The 18,770-nt window shown below is 64.5% G+C and overlaps 1 protein-coding gene across 9 annotated transcripts in view; it reads right to left on the bottom strand.

Annotated features, from left to right (window-relative positions):
* FBRSL1 (fibrosin like 1) overlaps positions 1-18,770 on the bottom strand; it is an 83,494-nt gene that overhangs the window by 35,872 nt on the left and 28,852 nt on the right. For 8 of the 9 annotated variants that reach the window (XM_082640008.1, XM_082640007.1, XM_082640010.1 and 5 more), the window contains exons 3-4: positions 16,944-17,048; positions 14,715-14,750 (exon numbers count right to left, since the gene is read on the bottom strand). The exons of the other annotated variant lie outside the window; for it this stretch is intronic. In XM_082640008.1, the coding sequence (XP_082496134.1) occupies positions 14,715-14,750; positions 16,944-17,048 (141 nt within the window). The remainder of the gene's footprint in view (positions 1-14,714; positions 14,751-16,943; positions 17,049-18,770) is intronic. 9 annotated transcript variants of the gene reach the window in all.

The following is an 18,770-nucleotide window of genomic DNA, read 5'->3' on the forward strand; positions in this document are numbered from 1 at the left end:
CACATACAGCCCTGCCCAGTGCCAGGCAGGGCTCCACTGGGCCCCCTCCGCACCTCTCCTGACGTCCAGGGCCCGAGTGCTGGCCCTCGTCGCATGCTGGGGACATAGCCCCACGGTGGGTCCTGGAGCCCGGGGCTCCATCGTGCCTTCACTCTCGGTAATGGTGGCTGCTCGTTTTACCTCTCTGAGCCTCAGTTCCTCGTCTGCCGAGACAGGGGGCCTCCGTGCTGCGGTGGCTTGGTTCAATTAGTCGGTGTGGGTGGAGAGCTCAGAGCAGCAGCTGGTTGGCAGTCTGGGCTCCATAAATGTGAGCCGCTGTCGTCGTCATCTCCACCTTCCTCAGTGTCACCCCCATCATCATCGTCACCATCACCATCACCGCATCTTCATCATCACCACTGTCACCTTCGCCGTCACCGTGATCTGCCGCAGCTCCTTCTTCCATATCACCCGACCAGCCCTTGGAGGCACCTGAGCCATCCATGGCCCTGGGCACAGACACTGTCACCGGACAGTGTCTGCTTCCCCGGGGGCACCACCTGCACAGCAGGCCTGGAGAGCTTGGCCTCCGTCACCGAGACCCTTCCAGAAACCTGGGCAGCTACTTGCTTGGGGCGAGGGCTGCTCAGTGGCCTCCACAGATGACACGGCTGTTCAGCAGCCGCAGAGACAGGCCTTGTCCTGCCCTCAGAGCGAACGTTAATTACCGCGCGGCACAGCAGCGCTGAGGACGGCTGCCGCTCCCACTCCCCAAACAAAGGCGTGAAAAATTCATGGGCAGGGAGCCCTGCGCTGAGCCTGTGCCCCCAGCAGACGTGCCAGCACCCAGGGCTGGGCCAAAGTCACCCATGGGGGCGGGGGTGTCCCTCCTGATCGCTGCGGCGTCTCCACTGTGCAATGGAGACACAGGTCGAGGGGCGGCCAGGCGGCTGCTGGAAGGAGGGTGTGAAACCGCCCCGGCCCTTCTCACTCAGGCGGCCCCACATCCATCCAGGGGCCCAGCAGGCTCAGGGCCAGTGTGGCCTGGCGCCTGGAGACGGGGGTGGGCCGGGCCCGTGCCCAGCAGCAGGGCCTGAGCTGCACAAGGGCCCGCGGAGGCCCTGACTGCAGAGCTGCTGGGGGCCAAGGAGGGCCGGCCCTTCCCCCTGGCAGGGCCGGGCTCCCAGCGGGCAGCGTCACCTGCAAAGGCCTGAGCAGCTGCGAACTGAAAAAGTAGGCAGGATCCGTGGTCTGTGCGTGAGCGGAAGGTGACAGGACGTTCTGTTCAGGCCACCTGAGCGTGGTGGAGAGGAAGGGCTGAGCTGCTGGGCAGCTGGTGCTGACTCCCGCCCTGGGTCATAGCCATGTGGCCGGAGGTGTGCCGGGGGACGCCCTGGGAAGCCCAGGTGGCACCAGTCCTCGGCGCGGGCAGCGCTCGCTGGGCGTGTCCTCATGGCTCATGTGCGCCTTGTGCACACCTGAGCGCCAAGACATGGGAGTCGTGCTCCGAGGCATCTCACACATGAGCACCCGGCACCCTGTCCAGGGCTGCTCTACCCTAGCGTGTCCTGCCAGATGTCCCACGAGTGTGTGGCCCCTGAACAGTCAGACGACCTGCCACGGGGCCACGCAGGCCCAGGAGCGGTGGCTGTGTGGACAGTCCGTGTCTGCGCACGGGACTCCCGCCCTTGGCCCGCACGTCAGCTCCAGCTTATTAAACACTCTGCTTTTTGGAGCTGCTTTGGAAGAACTGGGGGAGAAGAGAGGGGCGTCGCTGTCTGGAGAGCAGAGGGACCCCAGCCCAGGCGGAAATGTCACCTTCGTTTCTGCTGCAAACGCTCTATGGGGATGTACAACACATGCCAATTAAGTGATTCAGCTAAAATACGGAGCCAAACGAGGAGCTGTGGACCCCGGCTGGGCAGGGGGCAGCCTGGGAAGAGGCAGCACTGCTTGGTTACGCTCTGGAGTGGGAAGGCCACTTCTCATCCTTGTATGCGCACCTCCATCACGTAAAGGAGCACCGCGGCTGAGGGTTTCAGCCAGGCATCCCCTCCCTGTCAGAAGTAGACCCTGGGGGCCCTCGGGGGCGGGGGTGCGAGGAGGGCAGTGCTGGGGCCTCCGCTGTCTCATCTGCGGAATGGGGTCCCCATGGGGTTGTCGGGTGACCGGGTCTGAAGTGCTGGGAGTTGGGCACATGGCTGGAGAAGGCTGGCACCACCCTCCTTTCAAGGGCGGCTGCAGCCACCAGTGCTCACTGTGGCATAAGCCCACTTCACAGATGAGAAAGCAGAGGCTCAAAGGGTAAAGGGATTTATTTGTGGCCACATGCCCACTGAGCAGGGGCCGTGAGCTGGGTCCAGGCCCCAAATGGCCCTGTGCCACGGTCCACCTGCCCTAGAACCCCAGGCAAGCCCTGGGACCGCAGGGCTGGCAGGAGTGGGGGCAGAAGAGAGGCAGAGGCCCAGAAAACCGCAGGGCGTGGGGCTGCCACTGCGTTTGCTCACTGGGCTTTTGCTTCCACACACTTCACTAGTCCCCACCACAGACCTACCTGCTTAGGGACGGGGAAACTGAGGCAGAGTGGTTGGGAGTCCTCCCAGGGCACGGCTGGAGGGAGGGTGAGCAGGGCTCTGGAACCTACAGTCTTAACCTGGCCCATGGCGTCAGGGCCCCATGCCAGCGACTCCCTCGTGGTGGCCAAGACTGGACTGAGGTCCCAGTACTGCCCCTCAAAGAGCCCCTGGCCCCCTCGGCCCAGGAAGTCACAGTCGGCCCTGATTAATGAGGCATGATGCCTGGATGGTGGATCCTGAAAATCCCATTCTTGTTTACTCAGCTAAGTCACTTTTTGTGAGTGTTTAGGCTTTAAAGCAAGACAAAGCACTAATGACTCGATTAACGAGCAATTAAGTTACTGCCTCTGTGAGCAGAGAGAAGGTGGGGAGGAGACCACCGAGCAGGGATGCGCTGTGGGGACGCCATCCGTCACGGGGTGGGCGCAGCGGGGACAGAGGGGCCCGAGTCCGCCTGGGCCAGGTGCTCAGCCCACACGGCCCACCTGCCTGCCCCAGGCCCCTCCGGTCCAGGAGGGCTGAGCCCCGCTGCCCGTTCCCCTTTCCCCGCTCCTGCCTGCGCGCCTGTGCCTCGCCGGCAGGGAGCCAGAGGTGGCAGTGGGTGGAGCTCTGAGGGCCACAGCGGCCACCAAGCCTGGCTGAGAAGAGACGGCCCTGCAGCCGGGCCGAGGGTTTCGCGGGGCCTGAGAGACGGGGTGGGGGTGAGGGGGGCTGGGGCCCCTCCTGCACTTTCAGACGCAGCTGAGAGCTGCCTCTGAGGGAAGCCACCGGGGACACGGTGCGGGGCTTGCTGGCAGCCCAGCGTCATCCCAGGCCCCAAGCCTGAGCTGTCGCTGTGGACACTGCGGCTTCCGAGCGGCCAGCGCGTGGTCTGTCTTCAGTGGGGAGAGTCTGGGGTGGAGCCGGTGCCCAGTGAGAGGGGAGGCGGGCACAGCAAAAGCCGCCCCTCCCAACCCGCCAACCTCAGGAGGACCTGGAACAGAATTCCAGGCCTTCCCACGCCTGGCCTGTGCGACTGGCCTGTGCCCCGCCCCCCATACCCCTGCCAGGCTGGCCTTCCCCGCCCTTCCCTGAGCTGAGCTCGGGCGCAGTGCTCCACAGCCGCCTATGCAGCCCTGACCTCACCCTGCAGGCATCTTCAGTTAGTTGCTAATTTGTTTATCATCAGCGTCCTTCCAGTGAAACCCAAGTTCCCTGAGAACAAAGATCTCATTCCAGGACTTCCCTGGTGGTCCAGTGGTTAAGACACCGTGCTCCCAATGCAAGGGGTGCGAGTTCAATTCCTGGTCGGGGAAATAAGATCCCACATGCCACGCGGCAAGGCCAAAAAAAAAAAAAAGAAAAGTACAAAGATCTCATTCCTGCAGTCCAGCGTGGGCAGGGAATGAGTGGCTGAATGGATGACTCGGGGGTGCACAGACCCCGGACAGCACAGGCAGGGAACGAGTGAATGAGCAGGTGGATGGCTTAGGCCCTGACAACTGACCGGTCCACCCTCCTCCTCCTCCCCTCACGGGGTCTCGAGGGTCGGCATCCAGAGGGTCCTTTGGGTGTCACACAGAGAGGGGGGCCGTCCCCACAGCATTGCCTAGCACCTCACATAATTCTGGAATGTTCTGTCAGACAAAGTTCACGAAGCCGACAACCTGCTCAGTATCACCAGAGCCTTGACCCTGTTATGAAAAACGCAAAGTTACGTTTCATTTTCTCCCGGTGCAGCTCCCACAGATACCAAGGAGAACTGGGGCATCTCCTTGTGGGTAGCTTTTCCAAGAGCGACGAGGATGCGCTGCGGGCGCCCCATGGCCTCTGCTCTGCGCCTCCACGCCGGGACCCAGGCCTGGCACTCACATCGTGAACCAGTCGTTTTCCCCCAGCAACTTCTCTTCCCATCAGCTTCACCAAGGGCCGAACCCTCTGCTTTCTAATTCTATGCTGGGGTTTTGTGGTCCCACCGTGAGGGGCGACGCAGGATGCTGTGACAGTGGGCGCAGAGGGCAGCCCCGTCCTTGCGGGGAGCCCTCCCTGAGCCCTCCACGCAGGCTCCACCAGCCGATTAGCAAAGCTGCTGCCCCCAGCTGGGCCAAACGTGTCTGTCCCTGCAGCCCCCATCCTCCGCTCTATGCCTCATCTGTCCCCACCAGCAGCTCCTGGCAACAGAGCAGCAGCCACATCACTGCTCAGGACCAAGAGTGGCATCCGCCTCATTCCCAGGGCAAACGTGATGGCCCCAACTCTCCACAGGCCTCAGGGGCCACCAGCTCACCTGACATCCCCCCGCCGCTGGCTGGCCACATCGTGACTGTAATTACACCTGCATGCATGCACGTGCACTCACGCTGTCGTGTGCATGCACACACCTGTACACATACGTGCACACATGCCCAAGCACACACACACTGACACACAAGCGCTCACGTGATGGCTAGGGTCCCAGGCACTGTTCCCCTTAGGAGCGCCCATGCCGCAGGTACCCGGAGCGGCCGGGCCCCTCCCCCGAGCCTCTCCTCGGGTGGCACCCTTGGACCCCGAGCCGCAGGGCGCCCTCCACACCCTCTCCCCCTCCTGCGTCACCCGCTCCGTGCACCTCTGCTGACACGACACTCCTCTGACTCGCTTCCCCCCTTTGCCCCTCCCTCCATGGCCTCCACGACAGGGGGGACTTCTGGGCTCTCTTCGACCCTCTGACCTTGGGGCCTGGAGTGGTACCTGGCCCACAGCGAGGGCGCCACAAATACTTGGGGACGGCCAGCAGTCGCCGCTTTAGGACCCACTTCCCGCCCACCCCCGGCCCCGCCTGAGCTGCAGGGGAACAGGCGGGGCCTCACTGCAGCTTTCGGCTCCATCTCAGGGGCCTTGCTGGGGCCTGGGGCCAGTCCCTCCTCCACACCCAGGACGGTGGGTCGCGCCAAACCCGCTCTCCCTTTTCTCATCAGCGGCTCTCCCCGCAGCCCGCGCTGGGCTGGAATGATGAACGATCCCACGTCAGGAATGAATAGAAGATGGCCCCCGGCCCTGCCGCCCGCCGCTGACCTTTCTGGAGTCGACTGTATTAATATATTCTCCTGTTGTCAGAGTCAAAGCGCTAACTGCCTTATGAATTATTTATCAACACAAGAAGTCTTAACCAGAACGGTGTTAACATTAATTCCTAACCTTCTGGGTCCCGGCAGCCCCGCCTGTTCCACATAATTGAATTTCACTCCCAGCGGCCTGCCCGTCACCCACCCGCTCCCCAGAAATGACCGTCCCTCCAGCCATGGCTCCTGGCACACATGGCCGTGGCCTTGAGGGGCTCCCTAGAGCGTCGGCGTCCAGCCTCTAGGGACAGGACCAGACTGGACGAGAGTCCTTGGCTTGTGCTGCCTGCAGGTGCGAGGGGGGCGGGGCCTCCAGGGGCCTGAATTGCTCAGGGTCTGCCCGCACCCCAGGTTGGGCCAGGAGGGGCGGCTGCCCGCTGCGTCTCCGCCTCTGCAGCCGCCCCGGGGTGGGAGCAGGCAGAGAGGGGAGGGAGGCGTGGGGCCGGGGGCAGAAGCTGCCGCCTGCCCGGAGGGGCGGGGGAGGAACCTGGGGAGGGGGCTGTGGTGGCCCCCACGAGCCCTCCCAGAGCGCACTGCAGAGTGACCACGCTGTCCAGAGCTGGGCCTCACCCCCCCACCCCGCAGGCTGCGCTCTGGAGAGGTCCGCAGCCAAGCGCCCCTGAATGCCCGCCCTCAGAAACGGTCATGGTCAATGCTGCTGCCCTAAGCAACTAAGTCAGGGCAACTGGTTACTTAGCAACCGATGACAAACACACGAGTGAGAAGAAGCTCGCTGGCCTAGCGAGGGGGGTCCTGAGGTGGCAGGGCCACACCGCGGCAGGCACGGTCCCAGTCGCCCTCCCATCGAGGGCCGAGGCCCATCCCCTCCCCTCGGACCTGGGCTGGCGTGGCTGAGCCGACCAACGGAAAGCGGCACATGTGCCACCAGGCCAGCCCCAGGGCTGCCTTGCCCCCTGAGAGCCCCGAGCCGCCCCACTATCCCACAGGGAGACCCCCGTGGAGGGCCTCGAGCTGCCACGGAGAGGGTGGGTCCATGCCCACCCAGGAGCCAGGGGTGTGAGTGAGGCCACCTTGTGGCCTGCCACCCAGCTACGGGGGCAGAACGTCCAGAGCTGAGTGCACAAAGCAGTGGGATACGACAAGACAGCTAGAACACATGCAGCTCTGGGGGCCAGTGGTTTCTGGAATGTCCCAGAGCCTTCCACATGGAGAGCCGGGGAGGGGAGGGACCCCGTATGGAGGCCAGGGGCTCGGCATCGGGATGGAGGAGCCTGCAGGGCAGGGGCTGGTAGGGTGTCCGGGGTAGCTTCTCCTGGCAGTGCCTGCAAAGTGCCCAAGGGGGGCCCAGATCCAAGGCCCACTGAAGGCCTGACCCCGCAAGTGCCGGCTGCGGGTATTCTCCCGTCAGCAGCTCCATAACGCTGGGCGGGCTGGTGCGTGCGTCTCAGCTCCTACCTCTGCAGCGGGCTGATGCCTCTTTGTGGGTCTGCTGCCGGTTTGAAATAAAATAATGGGGGGTGGGGGGGAGCCTTTTAAAGATGGCTGCAAAATGCCATGGAGACTCGAGGTTTTCTCACGAATGAATGCTCTCTTGCCACTAAATCCGACCCTTGCTCAGATGACAGCACAAGATACACACGGGTGACACACCCATGTCAACCCCGAGGCCCGGACAACCCAGCCTGAAGCTTCAGGCCCCCAGTGAGCAGAGGGCCTCCCAGCTTCCAGTCCGCCTTGCTGACCACTCCCCAGAGCTCCCATGGAGCCACCCACCCAGAGGAGCGCCAACGTCTGATGTGTTTGGGCAGCTGGGACGAGCCTTGCTGAAGCCATGGGCTGGCGGGCCCCTCCCTTCCTCCTTTCGGGCCCCTGGCGCACCTGCACCCCAGCTTGCATTTGCCCTTGGCCTGACTTCCCTGCTAGCTCTTCCTGGGACGCTGCCCCTGACCGCTGGCACAGTTGCCCCCAGATGCCCTCCGCAGCAGCCAGCACTCTCTGGAAGCACCTGCCGCTGATGTATCTGCTTTCTCCCACCATCTCCCCACCAGGGCAGGGACCCCAAGACTCGCTCTGCTGTGCCCCCAGTGGAGCACGGCCCCAAGGGCGGGCGGCGCAGAGGCCACAGGCCTCAGGGATGCCCTCGGCAGACACGTGGAGTGTGACAACGACCCGCCGCGCAGCGCACAGAGTAAGAGCAGGTGCCTGGCGGGCTCGTGGATTCTCCCCGCAGCCCTGTGGGGCGGGTTCCGGGGCTCCACTGTCTTACAGATGAGAAGGCTGGGGCACCGGGTGGCACCCAGCCCGGCGGCTTCACCTCCTCTCCCGACCTGAGACCCTGCTAGGCCCTGCCCAGTGGGCCACTCACCTGGCAGTGCAGCCTCCAGGCGGGCAGGGGCTAGTGGCCTCAGCTCTGCCATCCCTGCCTCTCCCCTGATCGACACCTGGGGGCCACACGTGACCTTCCCGGAGGTGGCTCCAGGGTGTTCCTGATAGAGCAGAGCTAGGAGCCAGAACATTCACCAACCCGGAGGGCCAAGCCATCCTGCTGGGTCAAGCGCCCGAAGGCCAAGGGGCCTGGAGGCCCAGGACTCCCAGAGGCAGGTGGCTGTCCAGGTCTGTGCCACCCCAACCTGACTGTGACCCGTGGGCCTCCCCACAGCACACGCTGGGGCGCTGCTTCATGAGAGGGCGAGCAGCATCCAGCAGTGGGGCGGAGGGAGTGACGCGGGCTCAGGGCCAGGGACCCCCGGGGAGCACGGGACGCCTCCTTCTCCCACCCCAGCGTCTGGCCGGACAGAGGGTGGCTGCAGGAGGTCTCCTGGCCGGGAGGCCAGGTCCCCAGGACCCCGGAGGGGCCCAGATGCTGGAGCCCTCAGGGGGAGGGTGTGCTGCCCTGGCCTGCCTGCTGCACACCCCGCCCTGGCAGGCTGACCTCTGTGCGGGACAGCAGAGTCAGGGGCCAAGGACCCAGCTGCCTGCAGAGGATGGCCACAGACAGAGGGGCCCAGAGCGCACCCACGGGAAGCCCCGGCAGGCAGACCTGTCAGGTGCGCACGGCTCCACTCGGGGCCGCCCGTGCCGGTAAAATCCCGAGCCCTTGACGGCTCCTCCGTCTACTCCAGCACCCCCGCTAAAGCTAGCCCCCCCCCCCACCAGCAGCACCTACGTCTACAGCACCGCGCACGTCACCTGCTTCTCTTCTTTATCACTTACTCTGTCCCTGCTCTATCTGGGGCCTAGACCCCTTCTAGGAAGAACCTGCTGCCCCCCTGCCTAGGGAGGCCCCCCACCCAGTGCCCGCTCACAGGAAGCTGAGCAGAGGCCCTGAGGGCCACGCCCTTCCTGGTGCCACATCCACTGACCCAGGTCAGCGACGAACGGTCCGGCTGTCCTGGGCGCTCTCCCCTCCTGGCCCTCCTCCCAAAGGCGAAGGCCCCCAAGGCGAACACATCACGGTCTGCTTCCCTGGGAATAACAACCGCGGATGTACCCACATGCCACGTTCAGAACCCCTCACAACTGGCCGAGGAGGCGGTGCTGACCCCCCTGCCCCAAGCCAGGCCAGGAGAGGTGCCGGATGACAGGGGCAGCGGGACACAGGCTCTCTATCAACCCACAGGGAAGGACTTCCGTGTCCTCCACCTGGTCAAATGTGGGGCACAGCTGCACCCCAGGACCCTGAGAGGTGGGCTAAGTGAAGGACAGACGATGGAAGAATGGACGAACAGACGGATGGATGTATGGGCAGACGGTGCCTCCTGACAGAAGGCTGGCTGGGCACGGGCTGGGGTTGCATCCCAGGTGAGGACACTGCCCACCGCACACCCGCCGTCCCTGGCGACCCCTTCCCAGCGGCCGGCTGAGGACTGTCCTGTGCTCAGAGGTGGGACGAGGATGCAGTTCCCGGCTCCAGGGAGAGCCTGACAGGCTTTTATTGCTTTTGTACAAATTACGGCTGCTCGGAAGTGGCCCAAGGAGCAGGGTAACGGATGTCGTAAACCCGCCTCATGAAGACGGAGCCTGCCGCAGGCTGCGAGTGGGGGCAGTGGGGCAGGTTAGAGGAGGCCAGGCCGCCAGAGCGTGCAGGGGGCACCGCGGGGGCTGAGGGCGCTGAGCCGCTCCCGCGGTGGGCGCGGGGACAGGCAGGCAGGCCTCAGGACGGCCCAGGGGCACCCCGGGCGCCTCTGCCAGCCTGCAGGGCTCCGCCGCGCGCATCCAGCAGCCCTCCCGCCCCGAAGGCTCATGAGAGCCAAGTCCCCCACCACGTGCTGCACCTCATCTCAGCCACGATCGCCCCTGGCTTACGGGCAAAGCGGGCAAGTGACCTGCAGGTGGCCAACCAGGTACCCCGTTCCCAGAGGCCAACCGCTCTGCTCTCCCGAGCCCCAGACCGGGGCTCCCAGAAGGCAGGGCTGTGCCGCTTGCTCCTGCCAGAGAGGGTGGCGGGGCAGAAACCCGAGTGTGGAGCCGGGAGCCCCGAGAAGCCCGTCTGGGAGGGCCGGCAGGAGCCGCAGGGCGGCGGGCACGTGCACACGCGAGGCACGGGACATGGCCCTGCCGTCATGGCTACAGCACAGCTGGCCTCGGCCACCGCCACACCTCACAGGGCTGCGCGCGGGCTGATGCTACCTGTCACACACGCATGCACGGCTGACTTCCCGGGCAGAAGCCGCTGTGCCCCGAGTGTGAGAGGCCTCGTCAGAGTGCGTAGGGGCTCCGGTTAGTGAGCAGCCTGTGCTTCCCCAGGCTGCCCAGGTGCCTGCACCCCTCTCATGAGGTGCTGACACTCCGACCAGAGAGGGGAGGCATCCACAGTCCCTCCCCACGAGCCTAAGGGGCGCTTATGACAACAGAGCCTCAGGAAGCCATGTCGTGCCACCCGGAGCTGAGGGCACACCACCGCTACTGCTTCCTCCTAGCTCTCGGGACCCCGGTAACCAGCCACCACGCTGGAGGAAGCCCAACCAGCCTGCCGGGGGAGGCCCACGTCAGAGGAACTGAGGCCACCAACCACGAGCTGGCACCAAGCCCCAGACGGGGGAGGAAAGGAGCCTCCCGTGACCCCCAGATGTCGAGGTGTTTCCTCGACAATGAGCCCCGGCGCCCCGCCTCCCCACCCCTCCAGACAGACACCCTCGGCAACAGCTGGCTGGGCACAGCGCCAGCCTGGGCCCTGCCAGCCCTCGTGTCGGCTCTGTCTGGGCCACTCCAGCTGCTAGTTTTAACTCCGCCCTATTGCCCAGGCTCCGAGGGGAAGGGACCAGCCAGGGGCGCGCCACAGGCCGCAGCAGCCCCCTCTGTGGCCCCGGGAGAGGGCGCCAGCTGGGCCTTGACACGTCTTATTCACCCACTTGTGCCAGGAACGCGAGGTGTGGAGGTCCCTGAGACCCGGGGCTGGTGCTGCAGTGCGGGTGCTGTGAGACTGGCAGGCTCTCTGCAGCCCGGCCAACAGCTCAGAGTTCATTTCCAGAAACCCCCTTGAGGCAGTCACGCCCATCAGCTAACGATGCCTCGTGTGTATGTGTGTATGGGGGCCACCCCGGCAGGTTTGGCAGGTGGGGCCCCGCCCGACCCAGGCGGGCCTGGGCATCCTGGAGGCCGGGGTGCAGGCAGGTGCCCCTTCCTCCCAGCCCTCCGCCGCTCTACTGGGAACCAGAGTTAGAGGCTCACTGGCCGCCCCCGCACTGTTCCCGACACACGACACACGTGGGCCCCCCGGCCCAAGGCCTACGCAAGGGCCGCTCCCTGTGTGTGCCTGTGCGTGTCGGGGCCGCTCCGGTGTCAGGGCGAGGTGGGGAGGCCTTCCCGCCACGCCAAGCAAACTCCTCCGCAGCGCTCACCACCTCCACGGGGGACGCTACTTATCCCCAGGGCAGGGGCGTTGGCTGTTTGATTCCTTTCCAGCCCCGTGAAGGGCGCTCGCTGACCGGTGCAGAGCAGACGCTCCACCCAGGTGTGTTGAGGGGAGGAGGGAAGAAACAAATGCACCCAAGCCCAGGGGAGGGCGGGAGGACGGCGGCTCCGCTGAGACTGGCCAATGAGGGCGGGAGAGGTGCCAAAGGCAGCCAGCTGGGTGCTGTGCCTCGGGCACAGGCGGGCGAGGTGGCGGGCAGGCTTCCTCCCATCGGTGACAACCAGGGGCCGGGGCGGGGGCAGGGCTGGGTGAGAGGGGACGGCAGGGACGCCGGGGTGTGGCCAGGGCCGGGGGTCCCTTAGCAGAGACCCTTCATGACAGTGGGCGCTGCAGCGGGTTCTCTGCCCCCGTGCCTCGGCGTCCTCATCTACAGGGTGGGCAGTCATCGCCAGGACAACAACGTTCACCCCGGAGGGTGGCCGTGGGACACCTGCCCGGGTCACCGCGGCGTCACTGCTGCTCAGCGTCCTCCGCTCCCGCCCCCGGGCAGCACACTCGGGGTGGGGGCAGGGCCGGCCTCCCGCCTCGGCAGGAGTCTAGATACTCATTTCTCTTTAATAGAGGAAAGCCCCAAGTCCCCTGCTTCGGCGGGAGACGAATCCTCGTGTCCTTGGTTGCAAGCAGCCAAATTAGGAAAATTACTTTCTAAGTAATTTTATGGCACTAACGAACCTCTGACGGCGGGCAGGGGAGGTTGCACGCTTTCGGGACAGATGCTGTTGAGGATGAACGATAATTGGGGATTTGCTGGGGATAAATATCGGCAAATTAAACTTTTTTAAGTATGGTCTATAAACCAGGTCAGATGACAAATGCCCCCCCCCACCGCCGCCCTGTCACCTAGTATGGGGGTGGGGGGACGCTGTCGGGTAGAGGCAAGGACAAGCGTGACCCTGCTGGGCCTGAGGCCCCAACTACAGACATGCACAGACGGCAAGGGACACAGGCCAAGGTACACACCTACACGCAGTGCCACGTGGCCAGACACACACACACGTACTGCAGAATCACAGTTGTACATGTACAGATGCACCCATGCCACGTCCAGACACAGGCTCCCAGATGGACACTTACATGCAGATACACACGTGTGGCACACACCCACCTGCTACATACACAGACACATCCGGGCACCTCCAGACAGACATTCGAGAGGACAAGACCCAGACACACACGCAGATGGCCAGAGAAACACGTAACGCTTCTAGGCGTAGGCGTGCAGCCGCATGGCCACACAGAGACACTGCCTCAAGGCACGTGCATGTGACCGACATATGTCAACACACAGGGGTACACAACACACACTCCCCTTTCACTGAGAGCCACACACAGACACGGCCCCCAACCTGAGTGGCACCCTCAGGTGTGTCTGAGGCCTCCACAGTGAAATCTGGATCTAGAGGCAGGACTGCAGCCGCCCTGAGCTCAGCCCAGCTGGCCTCCAAACCCCAGCCCCCTGGCTCCTGGCAGAGCTGCCTTCCTGCCCCCAGCCCCGAGCCGCTGCCTGCTGGGCAAGGGTCCTCTGGGCCCGTTTCCATTCCTCCAGCTCCAGGGGCAGCCCCACCTGCTACCATGCCAACTAGGCAAGAGGGCCACCAGGGCCGGGTTGACCATGCATGCCCTGCAGTGCTGGCCGGCACACATCAGGGACCTGTGGACACATCTGCTCACACCAGGGCCTGGTACGCACACACAGGCGTCTGCAGACATGGTTCAGGAACCCCACGGCTGAGCAGCAGGCTGGGCCCCTGCCCGCCACCATCTGTCACTCCCGTGCAGCGGCGGTACGGAGCTAAGCTGCAAGCAGCTGGCATGTTAATTACAGGTTCTTCTCCAGGAAACATTCAAAGCAGCGTTCTGGGGAGAAATCACGAATGGCACATGGTGATTTGGAAGCAGAAGGGCCGCCCAGCAGCTCTGGCAAGGAGACCTGGGGCAGGGAGACCCCAGCTGCCCTGAGCATCTCAGACCCAGCGGGAGGCTCCACACAAGGCGTCCCTGGGCCCAGCCTCTCGGGACTCCTGGACCCTCTGGGGCCGATGCAGGCCGGTGGGCGTTCTGGCCCCCACTGTCCCCATTACCCGTGCCAGCTCGCCCCCATGCCGACCTGCACCACACTGCCCACCATCTCCCACAGCCCTGGTCCTGGCCCAGCTCCTGGCCTGAATGTCACTGCCAACACAGTCAGCTCCAGGGGAGGCTGGTGTGTCAGGACCGCCCAGGCCCACGGGAGGAAGGAGCAGCACAGGCCACCAGCCATGACCGTGACCACGGATGAGAGCACCAAGGCTGCCCCAGGAGGGCAGAGGCCTCCCCGGGAAGACACCCCTCGGCGGCACCCGGGACCGCCACCCAGCAGTGTCCAGCCCCCCAGGTCAAAGGCTCGAAGAAGCTATGGCCTGGCCCGGGGCTACAGGCGGAAGGCAGAGCTGCCTGGGCCAGTGGACCCTGGGGGTCGGGGAGCTGGGGGCGAGCACAGGAGGGCTGTCCCTGCCACCCGGGGAATTAATGGGTTAATTACACACCCTATGAAAAGCCCCTGTGACTTAGAGAGGCTGACTGTCAAACCCTGGAACTCTGCAACTCGCAGTAAATCAGGGGATGTGGGGATGAGGCGGGCGGAGCCCAGGACCCTGCCCTCCAATGAGCCGAAACGGCTGTAAATCTGCAGAAATGGCTTTTATGGAGCTCTGGGATTTATGGTGTCATTAACAGTCCTCCTGATACTTAAGAGGAAATGAAATAAAGTCGTGAGGAGGGGGCTGGGGGACAGGGATGGGGCCCCCCCTTGGCTGGAGTATCAGGCAGCAGCAGGCCGTCCCCCTCCTGCCCTTGGGCCCCAGACGACAGCTAAGGGGCTGGGGCCTCACACCTCGGTCCAGACTCTCCGGCCCAGCCGACTATGGTCCGGGAGATGGTGTCAGGGCGCTGGGGGGCAGCTGCTCCACGGGTGGGACCCCTGACACCAAGCGCTGCCCCACAGGACCCAGAGGCAGAGTGTCCGGCCCACCCACACTCCTCGCAGGCCAGGGCTGCAGGGCAGGACCCCAGGAGGGACGCTCCCTTGGAGCCTCTGCCCACTCTGGCCCCACCCCCAACCTGCACCAACCCCCCCTCCAGCCTGGGGGCAGCGCCTGGCACAGTCGGGGCTCCTGAGGGCCGGGGTGGGGGGAGCAGACAGCAGAAGCAGGGCGGGAGACTTACGGAGTAACCTCTGCCTGAGACCGCCTGCGCCGAGCTCTGCAGGGAAGGAAGAAGGACAGTCAGGCACCGCTGGCCGCCCCTGATGGCCACCCTCTCCTCCGAGGACCTGAGCCGGCAGAGCCCGGCAGCCCCCTCTGGGGTCTTTGCTGGAACTCTGGCCTGGGGCCACGCCAAACACCATGGAGCCCAGATCAGCCTGGGGCCTGGCTTGAAGACCCGCACCAGGAGCCTCCGACCCCCAGACCTGGAGATGTGGTCCAGCCCAGCGGGGTCTCCCCACGTTCCTCGGGGATGGGCTCAGCCCTTGGCCAGATCTTAGCCCCTCCCAGAGGACCAACCCCACCTTTCCACATGGGGTTCTGGGCCAGGGGTCGACCCCCTCTCTGTGCTCAGGTCGACCTTGCCCTCACCACCCACGAGACTCCCAGGTCACAGGGTCCAGCGGGAAACCTCGGGAAGCCTTCCTGGAGGAGGAGCTTGGCAACTGGGGCCTCAGATGTCAAGATGTGGGGGTCAGCTGTGGCCTGGAGGCTGGCAGCCACCCCAGAGGTCCTGTGAGGGTGACCCCAACAATGCTTGATGGAGCTCCCTCTGGTTCAAAAGGGCATTTCGGATCCAATGGGAGAGACCAGTCAAGTGCATTTCACCAGCTCCCCAGGGCTGGCGGTGGTCACCAGGGCTGAGCCCTGAGGTCCAGGCGGACAGGACATGGTGACCGGGCAGGTGTGTGTGCGGGGGACACTGGCGCAGTCAGCGAGGGCGGGCTTGTCTGAGGTGTGTGGGACCCACAGACCAGGGTCCAGACCGCACTGAGGTCCAGATGCCAAGATTCTTCTGGGAGGGTGACCACTGCAGCCTGCACCACTCTGCTCTGCTCAGCTGAGGCCAGGCCACCCCTCCCCTCCCCAGGCAGACCCTGGCCGCCCGGGCCAGCCCCTGGGGGTCTGCCAGGCCGAGCTCACTGCAGTGGGGGTCCCTCACCACCAGGGGTGGCCCAGTCCCAGGCCCTGCTGCTCGGGGAGGGGGGTAGGGTGCCATAATTGCCCCCAAGCTTGCGCCCTCACGCCGCTGGCGCTGTGCTCAGAATCGGTCTCCGCTCATTTACCCCGGCTGGCAATTAGAGGAGCTCGAAGTAGGGCGGCCCCCGCGGCCCCAGACAATTACCAGCCTATTTTCCCATCTTGTGGCAACAAGATCGGAGCCGGGCAATTAGGCCCTCCTCCTGGCCTCCCGTGCCCGCCCTCCCCAGCCCCCATTTAAATGATAATGAGAGACGACTCGTTCCATTTAGCCCTGCAGAAAACCCACCTCTGCTCTGCGGCCACTTCTGCAGCTGGGGGTCAAGAAGACAAAGGCCTCTTCCAGGAGCAGTGCCCCCTCCTGGGGACCCTTCTGCCTGAGCCCTCCCTCCCCCTGGGGCCCCTTTGTCCCCACCCCTAGCCCTTACATCACCTGCCCATCCCCTTCTCCACGGTCCAGGGAGACCCGGGGGCCCTGGAGGGCTACCCAGCACCCCCACTGTGGGCCAAATCCCAGCGGGAGCTCCTGTGTGTTGTCTGCCTGGGTCATCCCCACACTGGGCCCCAAGAACACCCACCCCGGGACCTGAGCTCAGGGACCCGTCTTTTAGGCAGGACACCGAAGGGTGTCCCCAGACCCAGGCCGGCTTGCGCCTCGGTGGGGCACCCTCCCCTCCGTGTGGCCCCCAGCGGCTGCCTCAGCATCCAGGCAGAGAGCTGGACTGCTGGACACCCATGCCACTGCCAGCCTGAGCTGACAGGCTGGTCCGCCTGGGCGGGTGGGAGTGCTTCCAGCTTGTTCCCTGCAGTTCCAGACCTACTCACCGGGCCAGAGACGCTCCCCCTGCCCTTCTTAATAAACACATCTGTGGGAGTCATTCCCCATCCACATCCCTGCCGGCTGCGAGCCTGGCACCAACCCAGAGCCTGCCCCCAGCGGGACACAGGACCTGCACCCCAGCACGGTCGCCTCCACGGGCCCCTGCCAGTGCCTCATGGTTTCTCCTCATTTAAATCTCTCCTAACGGGGAAGCCCTAATTAGTGAAAAATCATGTTTTAATGAAGGCAGATGCTAATTGTGAGCACAGAACCCTCAGTTGAGACTCTGGGGCCCTAAGCAAACGGCTTGCAGTGTCTGAAGGTTGGGGGCTGGTCTGGCAGTCACCCCAGGGACCCAGAAATGCTCCGGTGAGCGGCTGGGCTACTCACATCACTGAGCTGGTCCCGAGAACTGCTCCTCCGGGAGCTGGTGGCTTCTCGGACGCTGTCGCCGTCACTGTTGTGGTCGCCCCCTCTGGACACCGTGACCTTCATCTGGGGAACGGGAGAGACGGGCTCAGCAAACACCCTGCAGGGTGGGGCCGGGGCACAGCCAGGCTCGGCCTCCTCCCCCTTCCTCGACCCGGTCCCTCTGGGCTGAAACCTGGGGAGGGGGCGGCACGGGCGGAGTCGAACGTGTACAACCCACCACCGCCCACTCCTACCCAGAAGGGGAAAGACGCCTCAGAGAGCAAAGGGCGAGCCCTCAGCAGCCTAAACTGTTGCCCGCTCTGTCTGTCCTCTCCTCCCGCTGGCCCAGTGGACGACCGTGAAGAGTCCTGGACGGGGAGCGGGCCGGTGGGCCGCCCTGCCCTCTTCCACTCCAGCAGGGCCGGTCATGGGGCGTCAAGACAGGCCGGCGGCGATTCACCCCCGCTCCCGGCATGCATATCGCTCCGGGGCCCCTTCAGTCCGCACCACAACCCAAGGTGGGCAGTCAGGGCTGCCAGGCCTGCAGAGCCGCTGCCCGCTCTGTGTCCTGGGCCATGACTCAACCTCTCTGCGCCTCAGTTCTCTCATCTGCAGAACGAAGCAAGTAGTACTCACTAGGACGGGCGCTGCTGTGTCATATACCTGCCGGAATTTCTGTAGACCTGGCGGGCCCTCAGCTCTTTGCTCCTCACACAAAAGCCCTGTTAGATGCTTTGTGCCCACTTTACAGAGGAGGAAACCAAGGCCTGGAGAGGTTAAGTGACAGTGTGGAAAGTGGACCCAGCATCCTGCTTGCATCTTTCTTTTTACTCGGAAATAGTTTCAAACCTCACAAAACTGCGGGGCAGGGACGCACATCACAGCCCCAGACCTCCACCCTCCCAGGCCCAGGAAGTCACCACCCCTGAACCAGGCCAGCCTCCACCCATGTCTTGCCAGCTCCTGGTGCCCTCCTGGCAGGACCCACTGAGCTCGGCCATCCCACCACCTCCCGGTCTCTCCAGCCTCCCCGTGTTGGAACATTCCTACAGCTTCGTCTGGACACACACTGACAGCCCAAGCCTTTGTCTGCGTGTCTGACGTCTCCTAGCAGCACACCGAGGCTGTGCTTTTCGGCCTGCACGCTGCCTAGCACCCGATGACCCCTGCTCCAGGGGCTGCCACTGTCCCTGTGGGGCAGCTTGGGGGGCGTGCAGGGCGTGCGAACGTCCTGCCCTCCTCTCTACGCACAGGCCTCCCAGCCCAGTGCACAAGCTCGCGTAGCTCAGGGGCGCTCAGAACCTGTGCCACGACCAGGGTCAGGCAGGCCCAGTCCTCCACACCCAGCCGTTTTGTCATAAGTATCCTTCAGCCCCAGAGACCCCAGCCGGGGCGGAAGGTCAGGACGGGTCAGCAAGGTGCACCAGCTATGCTCTGGAATATTCTCGAGTCCCCAGGAAACCCGCTTATGGCCTGAGCCCTTCTTCCTGCAGACCCCAGGGTGGGCTCAGCCAGAAGCCTCTCTCGAGGCAGCCCCTCAGAGCCCCTGCTCCCCAGGGCCAACCTAAGCCCTGAGATGGGGTACAACTCCCCAAAGCCACAGGCCCCTACATGTGTGGCCCGCAGAGTGTAATGACAAAACACAGAGCCAGTGTCCATCCACAGCCCGGGCCCCGGGTGCAAGGACCCAGGAGAGGGCAACCTCTCTTGGGAAGCTGGAACAGCCACCCCCGGGCAGGCCCCAAGGCAGGCCCAGGGTGGGATTCCAGCCCTACCCCAGGCAGGAGCACCCCCATCGTGAGCCCG

This window comes from Mesoplodon mirus, assembly GCF_964341445.2.
Source record: "Mesoplodon mirus genome assembly, chromosome: 13".
Classification (NCBI taxonomy): domain Eukaryota; kingdom Metazoa; phylum Chordata; class Mammalia; order Artiodactyla; family Ziphiidae; genus Mesoplodon; species Mesoplodon mirus.